This window comes from Phoxinus phoxinus (genome assembly GCF_949152265.1).
Source record: "Phoxinus phoxinus genome assembly, chromosome: 16".
Taxonomy (NCBI): Eukaryota; Metazoa; Chordata; class Actinopteri; order Cypriniformes; family Leuciscidae; genus Phoxinus; species Phoxinus phoxinus.
This window is the reverse complement of record NC_136891.1, coordinates 4583780-4606700: the sequence shown is the minus strand read 5'-3', so window position 1 is coordinate 4606700 and position 22921 is coordinate 4583780. Positions and strand designations below refer to the sequence as shown.

General features: G+C 38.2%; 1 protein-coding gene across 1 annotated transcript in view; it reads right to left on the bottom strand.

Moving 5' to 3' along the window:
- The window catches only part of kif3ca (kinesin family member 3Ca), a 25751-nt gene extending 6289 nt beyond the window's left edge, over window positions 1-19462 (bottom strand). Inside the window, exons 1-3 of the mRNA XM_079583629.1 lie at window positions 17672-19462; window positions 8398-8499; window positions 8128-8250 (exon numbers count right to left, since the gene is read on the bottom strand). Coding sequence (XP_079439755.1) covers window positions 8128-8250; window positions 8398-8499; window positions 17672-19105 — 1659 coding nt within the window. The 5' untranslated portion in view covers window positions 19106-19462. The remainder of the gene's footprint in view (window positions 1-8127; window positions 8251-8397; window positions 8500-17671) is intronic.
- Window positions 19463-22921: the final 3459 nt, after the last annotated feature.

Below are 22921 nucleotides of genomic sequence, written 5' to 3'. Positions count from 1 at the left end.
AACACAGTTTCTGAAATCCCACAGAAGGGGCATCCCTCCCTCACCTGTGGATCAAGACGTGCTCTGTGTCTGTTCGTAGCTATTATACCATGCACTATCCTCCACTGAAGATCTCCAGTTCGTTTTTCAGTGGGAGGTTTGTACAGGGTCCTCCAGCTGCCCTTGGGGGAAACACCTACTCCAAACACCTCTTGCCATTTAGACTCTTTCACGTTTGTAAGAGCTTGAAGATGCAGTATCTTCACACACAATGTGTACAGCGACTTTTTTCCTGCATTGCTGAAAACTCCTAACTGAGGTGTCTTAAAGGATAATAGTCCACCCTCAGTTTCTTCCCAGCTTTCAGTCTCAGCTGCAATGTTTAGTTCTGGGAAATCACATATATTCAGCTCTCCGTTATAAGTTTCTAAGGAAAGTCTATAATTCTGTGGCAAAAACTCAGCAATCTGAGTCAAAATTTGTGTAGCCACTCTAACTGATCTTATTCCCAATTTTCCAGCAAAACTCTCAGCTGATATCCATTCACCTTCAGGTATTAAGTGTCCAATTTTTGTGATTTTTGCAGCCCATAGACTTTTCCTCAATGAAATGTCTTTGAAAATGTCCAGATTCAATGCAGAGTTAAAAAGCAGCGGTTCTTCTCTCTGCCACAAACTTTGGGCATTGTTTGACTCTCGAGAAATCTTGACAAGTGTCCATGCTTTTAAAATTGATCTATAAAACACTGTTAATCCTCCAAGGTCCAACTTGTTTATGTCCATCAGGAACAGGTGACAATCTAATCCCATGTTCCCTGCTTTCCTCAATAGAGTACACGCTATCCCAGCCCAGCTCACATCCTTCCCATAGAGAAGTCTCTGAGCCACTTGAAGTCTGAAGGTCTTTACTCGGGATCTGATGTCCACTAGGCCTTGTCCTCCTTCCTGTCTGGGCAGAAAAAGCACTGGAGCCTTTAACCAATGCTGACCTGACCAGAAAAAATCCACCAGACATCTCTGAATTTGTCTCACGAGGTCTTCCGGAGGTTCAAGGATCATCATTCGATGCCAAAGGGAAGATGCTATGAGATTATTACATATCAGCACCCGTCCCCTATAGGACAGCTGGGGCAGCAACCATTTCCAATGAGACAACCGAGCACGTACTTTCTCCAACAAGCCCTCCCAATTTTGTTTTCTGTACTCGGATGTCCCCAAAAAAACTCCCAGATATTTGAAACCTGCCCTTCCCCATTGTAAACCACCAGGAAGTGCTGGACTATTTTCAACTTGGCCACACCACACAGCATCGCTTTTACACCAGTTAACTTTGGCAGATGATGCCTTTCCATAACACTCTAGAGCATGCTTTACCACATCAACATCTCTTTCTCCTCTGATTAAAACCGTTATGTCATCCGCATATGCAGATAATTTGACAGATTCCTGGGATTTTAGAGAGTTGACATACAGACCTGCTAGATCTTTCCTTAATTTACATAGCAAGGGCTCAATAGTTATACTGTAAAGTTGGCCCGAAAGAGGACAGCCCTGTCTAATTCCCCTCTGAACTTTTACAGCGGTACTTAGGCCACCAGCCATTTTTATCATACATGTAGCTTCAGTGTACAATAAACGTATCATCGAAATAAACTGATCACCAAACCCAAAGGCTTTTAGAGCATCAAAAAGAAAAGTGTGATCCACCCGATCGAACGCCTTCTCTTGGTCCAATGATAACAACCCCATTTCAATCTTATCATCGAATGCATAGTCATACACATCTCTCACTAAATGCAGATTATCTACAATAGACCTATCCTTTATGCAGTAAGATTGATCTTTATGAATGACTTCATGCAAAACATTATTTAATCTGGTGGCCAAACATTTGGAAATGATTTTGTAGTCCGAACACAACACAGCCACAGGTCTCCAGTTCTTTAAGAGTGTTAGATCCCCCTTCTTAGGGAGTAGTGTTAGCACAGCACGCTGAAAGCTCTTAGGAAGGATTCTTTCAGTGACACTTTTTTGCAGGACTTCAAAGTAATCATGTCCAAGAACGGTCCAAAAAGCCTTATAAAATTCGGCAGTTAGTCCATCTATTCCAGGTGCACGACCTACAGAGAGTCCCATAACAGCGGCCGTGACTTCTTCATAGGTAAGTTCAGTCTCCATAAAAAGTTTGTGCTCTGGAGTTAAAACCGGAAGGTCATGAAGCAATTCATTTCTACATTGTTCATCTGATTTTTCAGAGGTGTATAGACTTGAATAAAAATCCACAGCCATTTTACGCATCTCCATTTGATTAGAAGTGTCTCGACCATTACAGTCTTTTAAACAATACATCACTTTCTCTTGTCCTTTTTTTCGCTCTAGATTAAAAAAGAAAGAAGTAGGAGCATCCATATCCGTTACTGCTGAAAAACGACTCCTTACAAGAGCTCCCTTCACTCTTTCATTTAAAATTGAGCTCAACATGTTAGTCTTTTCAGTCCACATATCTTTAAAGTTTACAGTGTCATTTGCAATCATACACTGCTCAATACCAATAATTTCCTTTTCCAGACATTCCAAAGATTTTTTTATACAGACCGAAGAATGTGATAAATATTGTTGACAAAAATTCCTTATTTGTACCTTCCCTATTTCCCACCATTGAATACAATCTTCATAATAATTCTTCTCACTCTTCCACGACTCCCAAAAAGACTTGAAATTTTCCACAAAAAAATGATCTTCTAATAATTTTGCATTAAAATGCCAATAATGACTTTTATGCATTCTTTTTAATAAAGTACACTCGATAGTAATGAATTTGTGATCAGACATTGATGTGGGAAAAATATTTGAATTTATAACTCTATTCCTCATATTACGTGACGTATAGAGTCTATCCAACCGTGCAGCAGAAACAGTCTCATTTCTAATCTTCACCCATGTATACTGACGTGTATGCAAATTATGCTCTCTCCATACATCAGATAGGTTTAGATTTTTAATCACATTGCTTAAGCACAAAGCACTCTGTATATGAGGTTCTTCACCATTCCTATCCTGTGTAAAATCCAAAGTACAATTGAAATCCCCCCCTAAAATAATGAGATCTCCTTCATCTTGTTGTCTTAAAAACTCTTCTAGTTTAGTGAACAAACGTATTCTCTCTACACCTATGTTTGGAGCATAGATATTCACAAAAAGAAAAATAAGATTGTTAATTTCTGCTCTCACAATCAGCAATCTTCCTGGATCAACTTCATTTTTTGACAAGATTTTAACTTTAACAATAGGAGAAAAAATGACTGCCACTCCAGCACTCAAATTGGACCCATGACTAAGGACTGTCTCTCCCTCCCACCATAGGCCCCAATCAGCCTCATTGCTTTGATCACTGTGAGTCTCTTGTAACAAAACCACTCCTATATCTTTCAAATGTGTAATCTCTGAAAGTAGTCTACTCTTTCTCCTATCTCTCATCCCATTGATATTTAGAGATCCCACCCGCAAGACATCCATGAAAAAGAGGGAGAGAAGGAAAGAAAAAGTACAGAAAATAAAAGAATTAGCATTCATCAGTATTATTGCGTTTTTCTTTTGCCTTTCCCCTCGTCATACGTTCTTTCCCTATTTGTTTTCCTTGTCTAATACCAGTTACGTGCTTTTTTAACCGAAACCTCTTCTGCTGTGAGAGCTCTTCAAGGCTATTTGTTTTCCTTGCCCATGTAACAGAGGCTACAAACTTTTCAAGATCCGGAAAAAAATCACTAACTTCTACACCTGCTTTTCCTTTTGTTTCATCTAAAAAAGAGTTGATCTGTTCAAGAGTATATATATCTTTTTCAGCCACTCTTGCGATATCAGATGCGTCAGACCACTGCTCTTCATTTCTCAAACTAGCATCAGTACATTGGGACATTACATCTAACTCCTCAGTCATGTTTTCTTCAGAAACTCCTACTGGTGTTTCTTTAAGCAGTCCTTCATCACCTCCCTGAGTTTCAGTTACATCAGTTACATCAGTTACATCAGTCACAGTCTCAGCAACGCAAACCAACTGCTCACTACCTCCAGCATGTAAATTAACATCACTCACCACTTCTGAGGCTGCTTTCTCCTGTGTCTCAGTTCTCCGTTCTTTATTCTGTTGATATTGGTTTGCATTGTTATCATCTCCACGCGAAGTAGACGGCCGCTGATCGTCTTTATGTGGGCATGTGAAGCGTTTGTGTCCTAGGTCACCGCATTCAAAGCACTTCAGGTTTTCAGTACTTGCGTAAATCATATACGAGTTCTCTCCTTGTTTAACTCGGAACGAAACCTCCAATGTGCGTTCAGGCGAAGTCAAAAACATAAAAACTTGGCGGCGAAAAGAGGTGACATGTTTAAGCGCGATGTTTTTACAGCCTAAAGGAATCATTCTCACTGGGCTTGCTATTTTTCCGAATCTTAGCAACTCTTTCGTAATGATATCATTACTAATAAAAGGTGGGACATTCGAAATCGTGATTTTTGTTGCTGGAGCGGATAGTGGGGTAACCGGAACAAACGTTTCCTTAACCCATATTCCGCTCACAGTCAACTGATTAATCAGCGTTTCAGATCTCAAAAAAACAACAACCGCTTTGTTCATCCGTGAAGCTGAAACTATATTTTCAAAACCTACTTGCTCCCCTACAACTACGAGCAGATCCTCTATTGTCACGCCGGGTTCTGGTGCACACCTGCACCCATTTCGGAGTGATAGATTAGGTGGCGTTTGCCCAGGAATTGACGCCATCCCGGCGTCTAAAATTCCACGGGCACACGATAGAACCGTACCCTATCCTTATTTTAACTTAAAAAACAAGGGGAAAGGATAAAGAAAAAACACGAAAAGGAAAGGAAACATATAGGCCTAAGAGAAAAAAAGTTTTTTTCTTTCAGTCACTCTCAGAAACGCACTCAGTCCTCCTCACCCACACTCCCAACATGCAACACGCAGAGAGAGAGAGAGAGAGAGAGAGAGAGAGAGAGAGGGAGAGAGAGAGAGGGAGAGAGAGGTGATCATCCATACACCCATCATCATCATCCTTTCATCCTGCCTTTATCATCATCATCCTTTCATCCATCCTTCGTCATCATCCTTTCATCCATCCTTCATCATCATCATCCTTTCATCCATCCTTCGTCATCATCCTTTCATCCATCCTTCATCATCATCATCCTTTCATCCTGCCTTTATCATCATCATCCTTTCATCCATCCTTCGTCATCATCCTTTCATCCATCCTTCATCATCATCATCCTTTCATCCATCCTTTCATCCATCCTTCATCATCATCATCCTTTCATCCATCCTTCGTCATCATCCTTTCATCCATCCTTCATCATCATCATCCTTTCATCCGTCCTTCGTCATCATCCTTTCATCCATCCTTCATCATCATCATCCTTTCATCCATCCTTCATCATCATCCTTTCATCCATCCTTCATCATCATCATCCTTTCATCCATCCTTCGTCATCATCCTTTCATCCATCCTTCATCATCATCATCCTTTCATCCATCCTTCATCATCATCCTTTCATCCATCCTTCGTCATCATCCTTTCATCCATCCTTCATCATCATCATCCTTTCATCCATCCTTCGTCATCATCCTTTCATCCATCCTTCATCATCATCATCCTTTCATCCATCCTTCGTCATCATCCTTTCATCCATCCTTCATCATCATCATCCTTTCATCCATCCTTCGTCATCATCCTTTCATCCATCCTTCATCATCATCATCCTTTCATCCATCCTTCGTCATCATCCTTTCATCCATCCTTCATCATCATCATCCTTTCATCCATCCTTCGTCATCATCCTTTCATCCATCCTTCATCATCATCATCCTTTCATCCATCTTTCGTCATCATCATCCTTTCATCCATCCTTCGTCATCATCCTTTCATCCATCCTTTATCATCATCATCCTTTCATCCATCCTTCATCATCATCCTTTCATCCATCCTTCATCATCATCATCCTTTCATCCATCCTTCATCATCATCATCCTTTCATCCATCCTTTATCATCATCATCATCATCCTTTCATCCATCCTTCATCATCATCCTTTCATCCATCCTTCATCATCATCATCATCCTTTCATCCATCCTTTATCATCATCATCCTTTCATCCATCCTTCGTCATCATCCTTTCATCCATCCTTCGTCATCATCATCATCATCCTTTCATCCATCTTTCGTCATCATCATCATCATCCTTTCATCCATCCTTCATCATCATCGTCCATCCATCATCATATGTTCTTCATCATCATCATCATCATCTGTCCTTCATCATCATCATACATCCATCATCATTATCATCATCCATCCATCCATTCTTTCTCATCATCCTCATCTTCTTCATCCATGTCTCTATCCATTGAATCTCATCATCAGCTCTCATGCTATGACTGTGGTCAGTGATCCAGTCAGTGTTAGTGTGAGACGTCCAGCAGGGGTTAAAGGTGAAGCTCAGGAAGGAGCATGTAAAGGTGAGGTCAGGTGCAGTGTGTTCCACTGAACATCACAACAGTTGTTCCATTACAACCCAACAGGAAGTCATGAGTTCTGACAGGAAGTGGCGTGCAGATGGGAACGGTGGAGCTCAGTCCTGTCTACTATTGAGAATGAAATCTCTGAAGTCATCAGAGATTCAGAAAGAGGGTTTTGGTGGTTAGCATGCCAGCGGTAGCCATGGAGATTAATGCAGGTTGACTTGAATTAGTTGCTGTGAAAGCTTTAATGCCAAGACTCGCGTTTAGCATTAGCCTCGTAGCTTCTGACAGTCAGCAACCGAGCAAGTGTAAGACAAACTAACCTTCTTGTACTGATAAAAGGTGTTTAATTTTCACGGGGAGGTGGGGTCAGGGGTGTTCCAGGGGTCAAATGTCAAAGGTCCAGAATTAAGGGGGAGCAAGAGGAACAGAGGAGTTAGGGAACTCATTGCTGTCATATTTATATTGTCACTCAATATTCAGTGCTTGCTCATTCAAAAAGTCTCACTCAAAGCAGCCGTGATGTAACGCTTGTTAATGAGCGTTACTGGTAATGTTGGGATGGACAAAGTTTGGGGTCGGTAAGATTTTTTTATGTTTTAAAAGAAGTCTCTTCTTCTCACCAAGACTGCATTTATTTGATAAAAAAATATAGTAAAAACAGGAATATTGTGAAATATTATCATAATTTGAAATAACTGTTTTCTATTTGAATATATGTGAATGTTTAATCTTGCAAAAGAGGTTTTAAATCTCAATGAGATCATCTGGTTAAATAAAGGTTAAATAAAAAAATAAAATAAAAATGTGACCCTGGACCACAAAGTCAGTCACATGGGTAATTTTTTTTAAATTAAGATTTATACATCAATAAATAAGCTTTCCATTAATGTATGGTTTGTTAGGATAAGACAATATTCGGCCGATACATAACTATTTGAAAATCTGGAATCTGAGGGTGCCAAAAAATGTAAACATTGAGAAAACCGACTTTAAAGTTGTGCATTTATGTTCGTGATCGTGCTGCATTCACTCACAAAAATACATGTTTAATATATTTACGGTAGGAAATTTACCAAATATCTTCATGGAAAATGTTCTTTACTTAATATCCTAATGATTTTTGGCATAAAAGAAAAATCTATAATTTTGACCCATACAATGGGTCAGTCAGCGACTTATGACTGGTTTTGTGGTCCAGGGTCACATTTATTAGAATGTAATTTATTCCTGTGATTAAAGCTGAATTGTCAGCATCATTACTCCAGTCTTCAGAGTCACATGATCCTTCAGAAATCATTCTAATATGAAGATTTGCTGCTCAAGAATCATTTGTAAATAATACATAAACATGGTGGACTGTGAAATAAAATGAAGGACATTCATTTGCTATGAATAATCTTTTGCTTTGCATCCATCAAGTTCTAAATAAAAACAGAAAATAATTAAATGAGATTAAGTATCTCGTAAGTGTTTAATATTGGATGCCACCGGTCCCAAAAGAGGGACGTTCTCATGATCAGCAACCTCTGAATGTGTTGCCATCCGCATGTGAGCTTGCCTCAACTGTGTGTGTGTGTGTGTGTGTGTGTGTGTGTGTGTGTATGTGTGTCTCACCTTTTTGAGTTTCTTGGTCTTTGCTTCCACCTCCTGTTGCAGTGAGGAGAACGTTTCTCTGAGTTCTAGTGTCTCCTCATCCTGATCCAACACCTGCTGGTGTATTTCCCTCTCTCTGCGTGTCTGCTCACACACACACACACACACACACACACACACAGATTTACACACAGTTGTGTGTTATTAATGAATGCCATACAGATGCTAACGGTGAAGCGTGACGTTTCTGCGCCACTAGTGTAATGTGAACAATAAAACTGTGTGTGTTACCTGTTCGGCAATCTCGTGTCTTTTCTGCTCAATCATCTTCTGTTGCTCATTAGTGTGATCAATAATGTTCTTCCCACCAACCAGCAGCTTGCTCTCCATCGCCTAACAACCACATCACATGTAGAGTACACACACACACACACACACACACACACACACACACACACACACACACACACACACACACTAATTAGGACATATCATAGACTTCAACTGCTTTTAAGTAGAGCTCACTCACTATAATGACTACAGACATGCCCAAACCTGAAGAAACATTTTTGCATTTTTAGATTAATTTATTTTAGTTTTAGTCTCTCCTGCTCACACAGGCAAAATACAGTAAAAACAGTAATATTGTGAAATATTATTGATCTGCCTTGCTCAAGGTAGACAATGACAAACTTTGTTGTATTATTTTCATGTTATCACTGTGAAGCTGCTTTGATACAATATGTATTGTAAAAAGCGCTATATAAATAAAGGTGACTTGACTTGACTATTTAAAATAACAGTTTTCTGGGCTATATAGGCTACTTTGAAATGTAATTTATTCCTGTGATTAAAGCTGAATTTTCAGCATCATTCCTCCAGTCTTCAGTGTCACATGATCCTTCAGAAATCAGTATAATATGATGATTTGCTGCTCAAGAAACATTTCTGATTATTATCAATGTTGGAAACATTGTGCTGCTTACATTTTTGTGGAAACGGTGAGACTGTACACACACACACACACACACACACACACACACACACTTTTTTAAATGGAGAGTAACTTTGAACCAATGAGAGATCGCTGTGGGCGGAGCTAGTGTGATGCTGCACAATTGAAAAAGGAAAACTGCTCGATTTTCTTGCACTACAAAGACTCACTGTCACTCACGTTGTCTGAAATCCCCAACTCTTATTGACAACGGCTACAAATGTCTGTCAGTGTGAATGCATGATGAAAATAACCTCGGCGTCCTCCCCCACCCGACAGCACAGAGCTCTCTTTGTGGACGGCAGCAGCTCTCGGGCTTTAGCGACACACAAAGATGATTGTCAAAAGGCCACAACAGGGAGAAGAACAAAGACTGAGCCCAGAACTCCAGCTGACCCGCACGGGCCGTCAGCCCAGCGCTCGTGACACCCAGAACACCCTGTCAGAACACATCAGACTTCACGGGACGCGTCGCTTGGTTTACACACATCGTTTCTCTCTCTGTCTCTGTGATCACGGGACTGGAACGGGAGGAGAGGAGGAGGAAGATGAATATATACAAATAATAGTAGAAAGAAAATAACAAAGACATGGGAAAGATGGAGAGAAAGTGCTTTGTGTCCCAAGGAAGGGATGCAACCAAAACCTTTCTGTGCTAATGTACAGCCACACCGAGGGAGGGTGGAGGCTATTCTAAACGTCATCAGCGTGCTCATGAATATTAATTAGGTGACATCATATTAGGGCCATTACTATTAACTGGTCTTAAAGGAATAGTTCACGCAAAAAAAGGAAAAAGATCCAATAAATGTACTCACCCTCACGCCTATATGACTTACAATGATAAAAATGATTTTGTGGTGAAGTAAATACTACAGAATAAAACAATGTAATTTACATGAAAAAGTTAGTTCAGGCAAGAATAATATTTTTTTTTATTAAACTTAAAAAAAAAACTTAAAAAAAAAGTAAATTCTATATTAGTACTCAATTCAGTCATGTAGAAATTAATGCGTAAATATCAACGTTATAAATTTAAGTAAAATTAATAATGGTGTTCCCATCATACACTAGGCCTTGAATAATTGATTCTTCACTGTTTTCCAGCTGTATTTGCACTGTTTTATCATTGATTTTGTTGTTAGGATTAGTAACTTGCCATTTTGTGACATTTCAACTCAAAATGATGCATTCAAACACAAAAACGATCCATCAAATGTTACGTCATTGTGTATTATCTACCAAGTATTGAGGTCTCTGCGTCCACATGATCATGACTTCTGAAATGTAGATATGGTGTCTCACACAATATCGATTGTATTAATTACTTAGATGTTTCTAAGTAAAGCATATACTTTAAAAGTGTGGTTTAATTCAATGTAATATTGTTTTTGAAAATTTTCAACTAAATAGATAATATTTAGCCTTTTACTAGCCAAGTTAAAATTACTTATTTTTTCTTTGTTACTTTTTTACTTAACTTAGTTAAGTAGAGTTTACTTAATTCCGTATGTGAAAATTACTTAAAAAATATTCAATTTAATGAACTTTAGTTGATTTCAGTTTAAGTAATGTTAGTACCAAAACAATTAAAATACAATACATTTAATTCACACACACACAAAAAAAAGATTATACTCAACCCTTTCCACACTCAGGTAATTCATCATTTTAATTTTAGTCATTTTGCTATGTGCTTTTGTCATTTCTTTAGTTTTGGATTTGTTTTAAATATTTCTATATAACTTTATTTTCATTTCAGTTGTAGTAGTTAACTCAGTACCAATTATAATAGGCCTATAATAAATATTTTTGACAAAATTAAATGAAAAAGAAATTTAAATAAAACACTTTACACATATTTAGACTGCTTGTACATGGTACAGTAATGATGAAAAATAAAATACAGTATGGAGAAAGAGAGAAACAGAGAGATGCCTTTTCGTGCCAGTTTAAAATAGACATTGGCCTCAGGGGGACCGTCAGCATGACGCTCCGTCACACACACACACACACACACACACACACACACACACACACACACACACACACACACACACACACACACACACACACACACACACACACACACACACACACACACACACACACACACACACACACACACACACACATCTCAGCAGTGAAGATGCTCTCGTTTAACAGAGACCTTTCCATCCAGACCCCCCACACTCCGGTCACCATGGCAACAGAGCTCAGGACGAGTCTGGGTCATTATGTATTCACACTGGTGAGGAATTCATTGGCCAGGAGCTTCCGACTGAAGCTCCGCCCACCTGCACATAGACGCTGACGCATCAATATTTCAGCAAAGCATCCTGGGAGAAAGCCAATGACTGATGTTTACTGTCAGCACATACAGGCTATGTTTGGAATTGAGTTTAGTATACTGCATATTATATAATGATATACTGTGAAACTGCTGTGTTACATGTTTAATTCAGCGAGTGGTATTCAGTTATAATGGTTAAATGCACAGATTGCTGTTTGTGTAATTTATGTAACCTTTTGGCAGTCTGATCAAATCAGTCAAGAAGGAGATTTTAAGCAGATTATCCGAGATTCCATGTTTACAAAAATACAGTATAAATCAGTGTTATTTAGTATTATAGTAATAATTTGAATTAGCTTTTGTTTTTATATTTTAACTTAAGCTTATGTGTTTTTGTTTTGGTTTCTTTAAAAATATATTTTAATTATTATTTTAAACTTTAATTTATTTTTATTTCAGTTTTAGTAATGTTATTTCAACTTAAATTTGCCCAAATAAAATTTCTAATTGTCATTTATTTTTCTTAAGTTTTAAGTTTTTAATATTTATATTAAATTTTATTTCAGGTTTATCTATGAGCAAAATAATATGCAATTTACTATAGAGGTTCTGACACATTGTTAATTGCTGCAGTCTACTTAAAAATACTTAATTAATTCGAATTTCTTTTTTTAAATCGGGTTGAATGAATGATTCAATGACTCACTCATAAAGACTTCACTTGTTTCATAACTATGTATGAACCATAGTTTTTGAAAGGATATCTTAAATGAATGATTAAATGACTAATCTTTTTTTAACAGTCAAATCGCCACCTACTGGTGTAACAATGTAATCGATACAATCGTAATTTGAAGTATTAAGTAGATAAAAATGTATCAAAGGTTTGTCAAAGGTTTAGTAGACACAGTCGAATCATTGTGATGGGAATAAAATCACTGGGTTTGTGTTTGAATCGAGATTGCGATCTCATGTTTGGTTTTGTTATTTGTGTTAACATTAAAACACTGGTATACTGTATAAGCAGTTCAGGTATAATACTATGTTACTCCACATACAGCCACACACACACACAATCCCAGAGGACACAGTATAATTAGGTTTCTTCCTGTCTGTCTGTCTCGCCCCCACGTCCTTTCTTTAAATGACACTATAATTAAACTATAAAACAGCTTTGTAAACAGACATTAAAGGCTACAAGCGTGTGTGAAGCGGTTTAGTCTGTTCCACAGGTAAAACAAGGACACAAGCGCTGGGGATCCTCAATAAAGACTTGAGTAGCAGAATGAATCTGGGGCAAAAAACTGAGTCACGAGCTATGTTTGGAACGGCACCATATATGTGCAGAATATATATACTGTCCGTCAGAGGAGTAAAGTAAAAGTGCAGATACCTTACAGCAAAAATGACTCCAATGTCCCCAATTTCAATACCACTTGAGTAAAAGTCTTCGTGTATCTGATTTTAACAGTACTTAAGTATTTTACTCAGACTGAATGTAGGCTCAAGTCCTCAACACCTATAAGAGACATGCCAGTGAAAAACAAGAAACATGATTATTTGTGAGGAGAGCGATCACATGTTTATTTAAGACAAAATAAAGCTGAACATATTTTAAACGAACACCTCTCAAGTCTTAGTTAAGCTCAAGTGCTCACAAAAAGGGCAATATCCATCAAAAAGCTCTCTTTGATATAACGGATACATAAAATAATGTTAAAGCCTAAAAAAAGTCAAAGCCTACTTGGACTGGACGTGTTGGTTTCGCATTGCATTACTGATTACAAATGTATTGGAGTAAAGAGTATACCTATTCAAAAATGTCTAAAAGTTGCTTACGTACAGTAACTAATTACATTTACTCAAATACTTTACACCACTGCTGTCCATAGTATGCAAATATTCTGTACGCATGAAACGTACCGTAAATTTTCGTAGATAAACACTGAAAAAAAATTGGTGTCGGATTTACTTTAAAACGATTTTCACAATTTTAAATAATACATTTTCATGAACAAAATCACAAAGAAATGCCAAGCAACATATTGAATAAAATAAACATGATACTTGGCAGAAAGACCAACATTTTCTTATAAAACATTCAAATAATCTTTGTTTTACTTACAACTCTGAATTATTTTTTTTTAGGTAACAATATTTAAGAAAATATAGCATGACTGCACAGTTTTAAGAAAACCCCCCGAATGGTTAAAAGTGTCAATAGCAGCTTTATATTTAAAATAAATTTACAGCAAAGGTTTCTATTTACATCCTGTTTTTGCAGCGTTGAGCATTGCAACATGTTTTTTCTTGGGTTAATATTGTACCGGACGACTAAACAAAATTCTTAACTTGATTTAAAATGTGAAATAACTTTTTATATTTCCAAGATGATAACTGGACGTCACTCACATGCTGAAACTATAAAATGTTTAAAGTGGAATAATCCCGACTATTGCAACTTGCTTTTTAATAATGTATATGTATAGAGTGCTGCAGGGATGACATCATTTTGTAGGCAAAAACCCAGAAAAAAACTTTTTTTTATGGGTTTTTGGTTAAATGCCTGAAATAAGGTCTGTGGTGAACACAAGCTTAATATATTTTCATGTTTTATTCTACAACATACATAATATACACCAGTAATACCCCCACATGGGTTTTTAAAGCCTTTACTTACAAGCGTCTAAATGGGACGTCAGAAGTTGTCAGGAACATTGAACATCATCAGCCGAACTGAAAACTCACTAGTCCGCTTTCACAGCCTCCTTGTGTTTATTATCGTGCTCTTGCTAACTACTCAAACTTTCATGGGAAAAAGTTGTTAAACAAAGCCTGAGAGCTGTCGGAAGCTTAATGATGGCGATGTTGAAGTCATGTGACCGTGGTGTGGTTCATTTATAGTCAATGTTTAGCTTTTTACTTCTGATGATTGTATTTAGGCTTCAGAATTCATAAAATTTGTGATCATTTAAGATGAATCATAAACTTTTCTTGGTCACAGAGTTTAATTTATGCAATAATCCAAAAGCCACTTGAAAAATCCTATTGGGTTTTTGTCGAGGGAACCATAGGCCTACAAAAATAAGTCATCATGACTGCACTCACTATACAGTGAGCTGTCAGCTAATATGCCATTCTGAACACACTCCGGTTTGTGATCAGACATGCAGTGATGTGCTTCCTGTGTTGCTGTTATTGTTTGAGATCGTGTAATGTGATTGGCTAGCAGCCCAGAGAACAGGATGAGGTCGTGATGAGTCATCACCTGTCAGGAAATGTCCCACCAATTATGATGGCTATTTATAAAACCATTTCAATTTTAAACCTCATCATCCTGCATCTGGCCACGGCTTCAGCAAACACCTCTGATATGAGAATAAAGAGTTGAACAATATAAGCTCTCACAATAATGCACAAGAACATGTGAAGACGTGATGTCATGCATTCAGTCATCACAAGATGAGTCGGATCACATGACTATTTCAGATTGCACTGTGTTGTCTTCAGAAGAGCTGCTTATGGCTGAATTGAACTTGTTTAATAGTGGATGAACTTTACACAGTTATTGAACTGAAAGTTGAATGTTGGATTTTCGTGTTTTATGGCTTTCCATAGACAAAATGATTTTTATACTTTGCAAACTGTATATTCTATACGCTAACCCTAAATACAGCCCTCACAGAGAACTTTCTGCATTTTTACATTATTAAAAAACATAATTTAATATGATTTATAAGCTGTTTTCCTCATGTGGACAAAAAAATTATTTTGTCCCAGTGTTGTTGGATTTACCAGGACCACACACACACACAGACACACACACACACACACACACACACACACACACACACACACACACACACACACACACACACACAGTAAAACAAATTTGGTTTAACAGAAACTCAAAATAGTATGTTATCCTCACACATTAATTATCGAAGTTGATTTGACAAAAGATAAAAAGTTGTGATAACAAATCAAGAAAATATTTTTTTACAGTACACACACACGTACACACACACACACACACACACACACACACACACACACACACACACACACACACACACACACAGTTGATGGGAATTAGACCTCTAGTATATGACTGACTGTATCGACTGTAATCAATGATTTTACACCACAAAGACTCTGCCTAGCTACTGTACTGTCTTTTGATTGGCTTAACGATGGCCGAGAAAAACGAGCGCAAGTAATTGGTTGACCGCAGCAGGACATCGTCCACCATCATCTGTGAAGTCGTTTGGCCGTCTGTGACCTCAGACACACAGCTGAGGGCCTTTAACCTGTTATTAAATGCACTTTTCTTTAACTTGACAACATCAATGGGGAAAAGAAATCTAAGCCAAGATATAAAACGATACGCATAGCACTGTCATCCTCAGAGGATCAACAAACGCGTGTGCATGAGAGTGTAGGAATTATCTCTGTCGTCATGGTTACGCTCTGCTGTGATCACAGCACATGGATCTCTGACACACACACAGTGCTTGCTGACCTCTCTATGATTCAGGGCTGTGGTGTGTGTGATCGATAACAGCACGACTGTGACAGACACATCTGATGCCCTGATTCTGACTTTACAAGGGAAGTGAAAATGGCAAAACACAATGGACAAAAAAGTAGTTTTCAATGGCAGATTTGCAGTGCATGAATTGTTCATAATTGCCCACTTCCATATTGCTCTTTTTGCATAATTTTTTATTTTGTTCATTTATCTATCTATCTATCTATCTATCTATCTATCTATCTATCTATCTATCTATCTATCTATCTATCTATCTATCTAACTGTCTTTCTATCTATCTATCTATCTATCTATCTATCTATCTATCTATCTATCTATCTATCTATCTATCTATCTGTCTTTCTATCTATCTATCTATCTATCTATCTATCTATCTATCTATCTATCTATCTATCTTTCTATCTATCTATCTATCTATCTATCTATCTATATATCTATCTATCTATCTATCTATCTATCTATCTATCTATCTATCTATCTATCTATCTATCTATCTATCTATCTATCTATCTGTCTTTCTATCTATCTATCTATCTATCTATCTATCTATCTATCTATCTATCTATCTATCTATCTGTCTATCTATCTATCTATCTATCTATCTATCTATCTATCTATCTATCTATCTATCTATCTATCTATCAGTGTGTCATATTACAGTTTTTCTTGATTACTAACACACTATAACTGATTTAGTTGGCCCAATTTTCCCAAATCATTCAGTTCTCGAAACGAAGACAGGCTTCTCAAAACGTTTAACACATTTCGCCAATTCGCCTGTTTTCAAACACATCCAGTTTTCTCAATTTTTCCTGCAAAACTCATTTTGCACAGGTTTAACCATTTTCTCATTCAGAAAACACAAGTACACAATCTAATTACCTCCCAGAGTTACAGTGTGAACTCAAATAGCACACATTTATCCACGTGTAAACATACAAACTGAAGACACACCAATCAGAACCTCAGGATAGTATAATTAGAGCCACCGGTGATTGTGGGCTTTGGAAAATGAATCCTAGTGGTGGGAAGAGGAAGAGAAGTGGGAAATAAAAATGAAGGGGACAGGGTCAAAGGACATTTGTTCCTGATGAAATACAATGCAATATATTTGACCATGAGCAGGAATAACCATGAGAAAAGTTGGCCTACAGGGTTTATATACAGTATAATTACAGTACAGAGTAGCATTACTTTAGATGAGAGAACTTTCACTACAGTAAATACTGTAGCACATCTTGTACACCCTTAAGCTTGCAATTGTCAAATGGATTTTTTAGCCTACATTTGTAAGTTTGGCAGAACTGAGAGACGGCCTAAGAGGTCGAGATGTCAGGAGACTAAAAAACTGTTATACCGTAGTATGGCAAATATGGTCACCAATATTGTAATGCAATATTGGTCGAGGAAACTGAATTTTAACTTTTAACTTTTCTAGTTTCATCTACTGCGAGATCTCTTTACAGAAGTGTATTGAAAATAAACCTTTCTGAAAGCTTATTGAGATTCTTAGAAATTGTTTCATGAACTGTGTATCGAAATCATGCAATCGAGAAAAACTGTAATGATTAAAAACATTACTTAGTTTGAATGTTATATCTATTGCTTATATCATCTATAACTTTTCTTGTAATATACAATTTAAACTCATTCTATACACACATCAGTGGAACTTGCCACGATTATAAAGATCACGAACACACACACACTCTTCAAGCATACTGACCTTAAACTTGGCTGTGAGGAGTTCAGTGGCCTCCTGCTCCTTCGTCAGATGTCTCATCATCCTCTCTTTCTCCTCCAGGAGTCTCAGTTTGTCCTCTGCCACCAGCGTGTGATCGTCTCTGATAGCCTCCTTCTCCCTCTCCAGCTTCTCTTGCTGCTCCTTCATGTAGTCCTGCGCCTCCTTCTCCACACTTTCCTCATCATCATCATCCTCATCATCTTCAACATCATCGTCATCCTCTTCTACCTCTTCCTCTCCGCCTTCTCCAATCTTCCTCAGCCTCCTGCTCCTCCTCTTCCTCTTGGTGAGCATACCGCGTTTATCCAGCTGTGCTTTCAGCCGGGCGATCTCCTCCTGGAACTCCCTCAGGAGCGCGTCTTTGGGGTCTTCGTTGACGCGAGGCTTGTTCTTGATGTTCTTGGCTCGGTTGGCGTAACGCAGGGTGGTCAGGGTCTCCTCGTAATTGTAGGAGGCCGGTCCCAGCGTGGCCACCATGATGGTCTTCGCGTTCCCCCCGAGCGAGTCCTGCAGCAACCGGGTGAGTTTGGAGTCGCGGTAGGGCACGTGAGAGCTTCTCCCGTCCACCAGCGCAGAGATCACGTTCCCCAGGGCGGAGAGGGACAGGTTGATCTTGGTGGCCTCCTTCAGACGCTCGCCCTGGACACCCGTCTTGGTCTGTCGCTCGCTGCCCGCCAGGTCCACCAGGTTGAGTTTTCCCACACGAATGTGGTTCTGTCCATCAGGCCCGAGCTGGCTGCACTCCACCGTGATGATGAAGATGGCGTGCGACCTCGAGCTGTGCTCGTTCATGTTGGTGGAGCCCACCGATCTGGTCTGGTTCCCTACATTCATCACGTGCTCGATCTCCTTCACGTTCTTGGTGACGAAGGAGGACAGGTCTTTGATGTAGACCCCTGAGTCTGCGCTCTCCTTTAGCTCCAGCTTCTTGGTGTGGTCTTTGGTGAGCAGGTCACGGATCTCCTCCTGGTAGATCTCCAAATACGAGGCCCGGACCAGGTACTGCTGGTTCTGAGAGCGCGAGATGTGCGTGAAGATGTGCTCGAACGAGTTTGGGATGATGCCGCGGCGCTCGGGGTCCTGCCACTGGCCTTGCATGGTGTACGTTTTCCCGGTTCCCGTCTGTCCGTACGCGAAGATGGTGCCGTTAAACCCGCGCAGAACCGAGTCGATGAGCGGCCGGACCGTCTCGTCGTACAGGTCGCTCTGTTTGGAGCACGCGTCGTAAACCGAGTCGAACGTGAAGGTTTTGAGAAGCTCTCCCGGACCCGCCTTGTGGTTCCGCAGGGCCACCTGGCCCAGTTTCACATCCATCTGCACGATATTCTCATAACCCGTCGATTCTTCTTTACGGTTGATCGGGCGACACCGAACCACCACCTTCACCGCCTCGCCGGTCTTTGACTTCATGGACATATTGACTCGCGTCTGAGATGAGTGGATCACAAATGAATGAGCGCAGTAATTCCCGTTAAACCAGAAGGACGGTGGAAGATGGGAATGTCAGCATCAGCATCCCCCGGTTTCCGAGCGCATAATGTCAGTCACGGCGCAAATCTCTGCGGTCTCCACAAATGAATAAAAGATAAACGCGCTTCCGTCATGAACACGTATGGATGAAATCATAAGCTCGAAATATCTCACCGATTTCCACTGAAAACACAAGATCCAAAATACAAGCGCTCGCCTGGCAGAGAATCACACACATCAGCTGCGCTTCACTGCAGCCCTGCCCAAACACACACACACACACACACACACACACACACACACACACACACACACACACACACACACACACACACACACACACACACACACACACACACACACAGGGTTGCCAGATCTAGCATGAGAACCAAGCAATCTGAATATAGTGGATGGGGATTTTCAGGAATTGTGGCTCTGCTTTATTACAGACACTTCATATTTTAAGATTGAGATTCAAAAGGTCTATTTCGTGAAAATTGTTACTAACCAGATTGAGTGGTTCCTTAGCTGTTCCAACTCTACTAGACTAAACTCTGAGATTTTAATAAATTAACATTTTGTTTACATTTTAGATTTCAGCAGAAATAAATTCAGTACAATTATTGTGTGTTTACACTCATTTTAATGAGTTAAATGCATAAATTCGAATCAATCCAGTAATTGCCTCTAAAAACTACACCTAGGCTATATCTATTTACAGTAAAACATAATGAACAATACAATTTTTTAACATTTAACTTAACTAGCTAATTCATTAATTTTTTTTATAAAAAATGATGCCACTGATTACAACAAAACCACAGGCAGAATTCAGTTTTATTCAGTTTTTGATTCACTAAAAAGATCGAAAGCACTGGAGACCAGTTTTACTAACACCCATTTAACATGATAAGAATCAATAAACAATGAATATAAATATAATACAAATGAAAACAATATTAGGGTATGCTATATATAATGGGAATATAAACTGAAACCTCCTCATGAGAAACATGGGCAAAAACGTTTATAAAGGGTGAACATGGCAACACTGTAACACACACACAAACACACATACACACACACACACACACACACACACACACACACACACACACACACACACACACACACACACACACACACACACACACACACACACACACACACAAACACACACACACACACACACACACACACATTTTCATGTTTTATTTGGACTTTCCATAAACCTAGCCATCATAGAAAACTTTCAACATTTTTACACTTTCAAAAAACATTACTTAGCATGATTTATTTACAGTATATTGATTTCAAAACTCTTCTCACAGTAATCACAGTATCAGTCATTGTGAGCTAAACTGTAGATCATTTATCATTGCTTAGGCACAAAATGTTCAAAAAATATTTTCTCACTCCGACAAACAGCAAAACTCTATACAGAACAATTTGCACATGCGCAAACTCTTTTCAAAACTGTTTACCTTAAGTTCAAAACCTAACATATTACAAAATTGAATAAGACAGCAATTCGCTTCTAATGCAACATTGAAAACTATTCTGAATACTATAAAAGAAATACTATCAAAACTATTATATGCAGCTTTACCATCTATACAGCAGAGCTCATTCTCATTTTGTAAAGAAACGTTACAAAAGAAAACATTGTATAATGCGGCCTGTTGTTAGTGTTTTTAGGCTGTTGTTTTATGAGTGACAAGTGTGTTTGTTGGGTGAAAACCTTTGCGTTGGAACTCAAGAATGACTTGATTTGAGGCATGAATAAAGGGTTTAGGTAGTTTTAGAGCATTTTTGAATCTGAAATTTACTGCTGTGCCAAGCTGGAAGTTGGTTAGAAGAACTGTGAGTTTTGAAAAAGTGACCTTAGTATTGAGAAGAATGTCCTTAAAAACAGTATAAAATCAGATCCCCTCTATTGTGGTCTTGTTTGTGCATCAATGGCGCCATCTAGTGAATTTGTAATATATATAGGTTTTTTTTCAACCACAAGAGGCTCCACATTTAAATGTTCTTATCTTTTTCAAATTCATTATTATGATACATTATTTTATGTTTATCAAGAATCAAGAGACCCATATACAGAGGATGCTTCGAGCACTGATATTAGCCTGAGTGTCTGACACAAGAATATGATCAGACCAGCTCTTTGGGTTTCAAACAAGAAGGGTTTACTGTAAGTAATCTATCAGAGGGAAGCTAAAGCACTTAGTGAAACATCTTAGATGAAATCTATCCACCCTGAGTTAAAGAAATAGCTGATAGCGGGGCCTGAGATGATGCTTTTAGCTGTATAGCCTAAGGCTCATAGCCTTGACAATAACATGTGTGTATTCAAGCTGCGAGGAAATAATTATATAGGCTATATTTTAAATATATTCTGTAACTGCCACGTTTGTAAGGCACTGCAATTTTATGTATATATTAGGGCTGTCAAAAGATTAATCGTGATTAATCGCATTCAAAATAAAAGTTTGTGTTTACATAATATATGTGTACTGTGTATAATTATTATGTATAAATACACACACATTCATGTATATATTTAAGAAATAATTGCATTTAAATACTGTATATACATTTATATAATTTATATTATATATAAATATTTTATATATAAATATAACCAATTTTTCTTAAATATATACATGATTGTGTTTTTTTTTTAGATATCTAAATAATTATACACAGTACACACACATATATTATGTAAACACAAACTTTTATTTTGGATGCGATTAATCTTTTGACAGCACTAGTAGGCTATAGGCTATATATATGCCTATATGTAATTTTTTTTTTTTTAAGTACGAAATTACAAAAATATATCATGCAGATATAAATGTTATGTAAATGAAAGTTTAAATTAAAATAATTTGCATGTTAAAGAGATGTTAAATTCTGTTCAAATGCACATTGACACAACTTTTTTAATGGCCGTGGCTCAAACTCTGAAGGACATCCGGTGTGTTTAACAGAACCAGATGTTTAACTCTGTGACTCACAGCAGATTGACTTACAGCCCTCAACTACGCCTCTGCTGACTGACAGTGTGTGTTCACGACTGTCAGACTATTAAAACCCCGGTCAAATGAGGTGAAGAATCCCGAGAGCGTGAAACTGAAAGAACTAGGCTATTTAAAAGCTCACACGTGGCAAATAAAATCAAATAAAAACGGAAACATCTGAGCAAAAATAAATTCCTGTAATATTCCAGATTCATGCGGTGTGGAGCGGGACAGTCTGGAAACAGGAAAAGGGAGAGTGACTCACTGACAGATATGAAGGAATATTAAACCTCCAGCAGGTTTCTTCATGTTTACAGCTGCATTATGGGGGAAATGTTGCCCAATGACTCACAAACAATAGCCAGATTCTTCAAACCTCACAGGACACGAGAGCAGGACTCATTCCAACTTTTGTGCTCTTTCCACATGAAAACAGTTTAAATGGGGCATTTTGATTTATTCTCTTCATACAGTTGGCATTATGAAACTTTACACTCTTAAAAATAAAAGTTATTTACTGATATGGTTCCATAAAGAACCTTAATGGAATCTTAATATTCCACTATAGTGAAAAAAAGGTTCTCAGATTTTTTTAAAAATGTTCTTCACACAAACAAACGGTTATTTTACAGTTGTTCTCAAGCTTTAACAATGCAAACTTTAAATGCAATTGTCACGACTAGGGCACATCACAACTCTTTTTCTATTATATGTCTGCAAAATGTTGTAACTCACC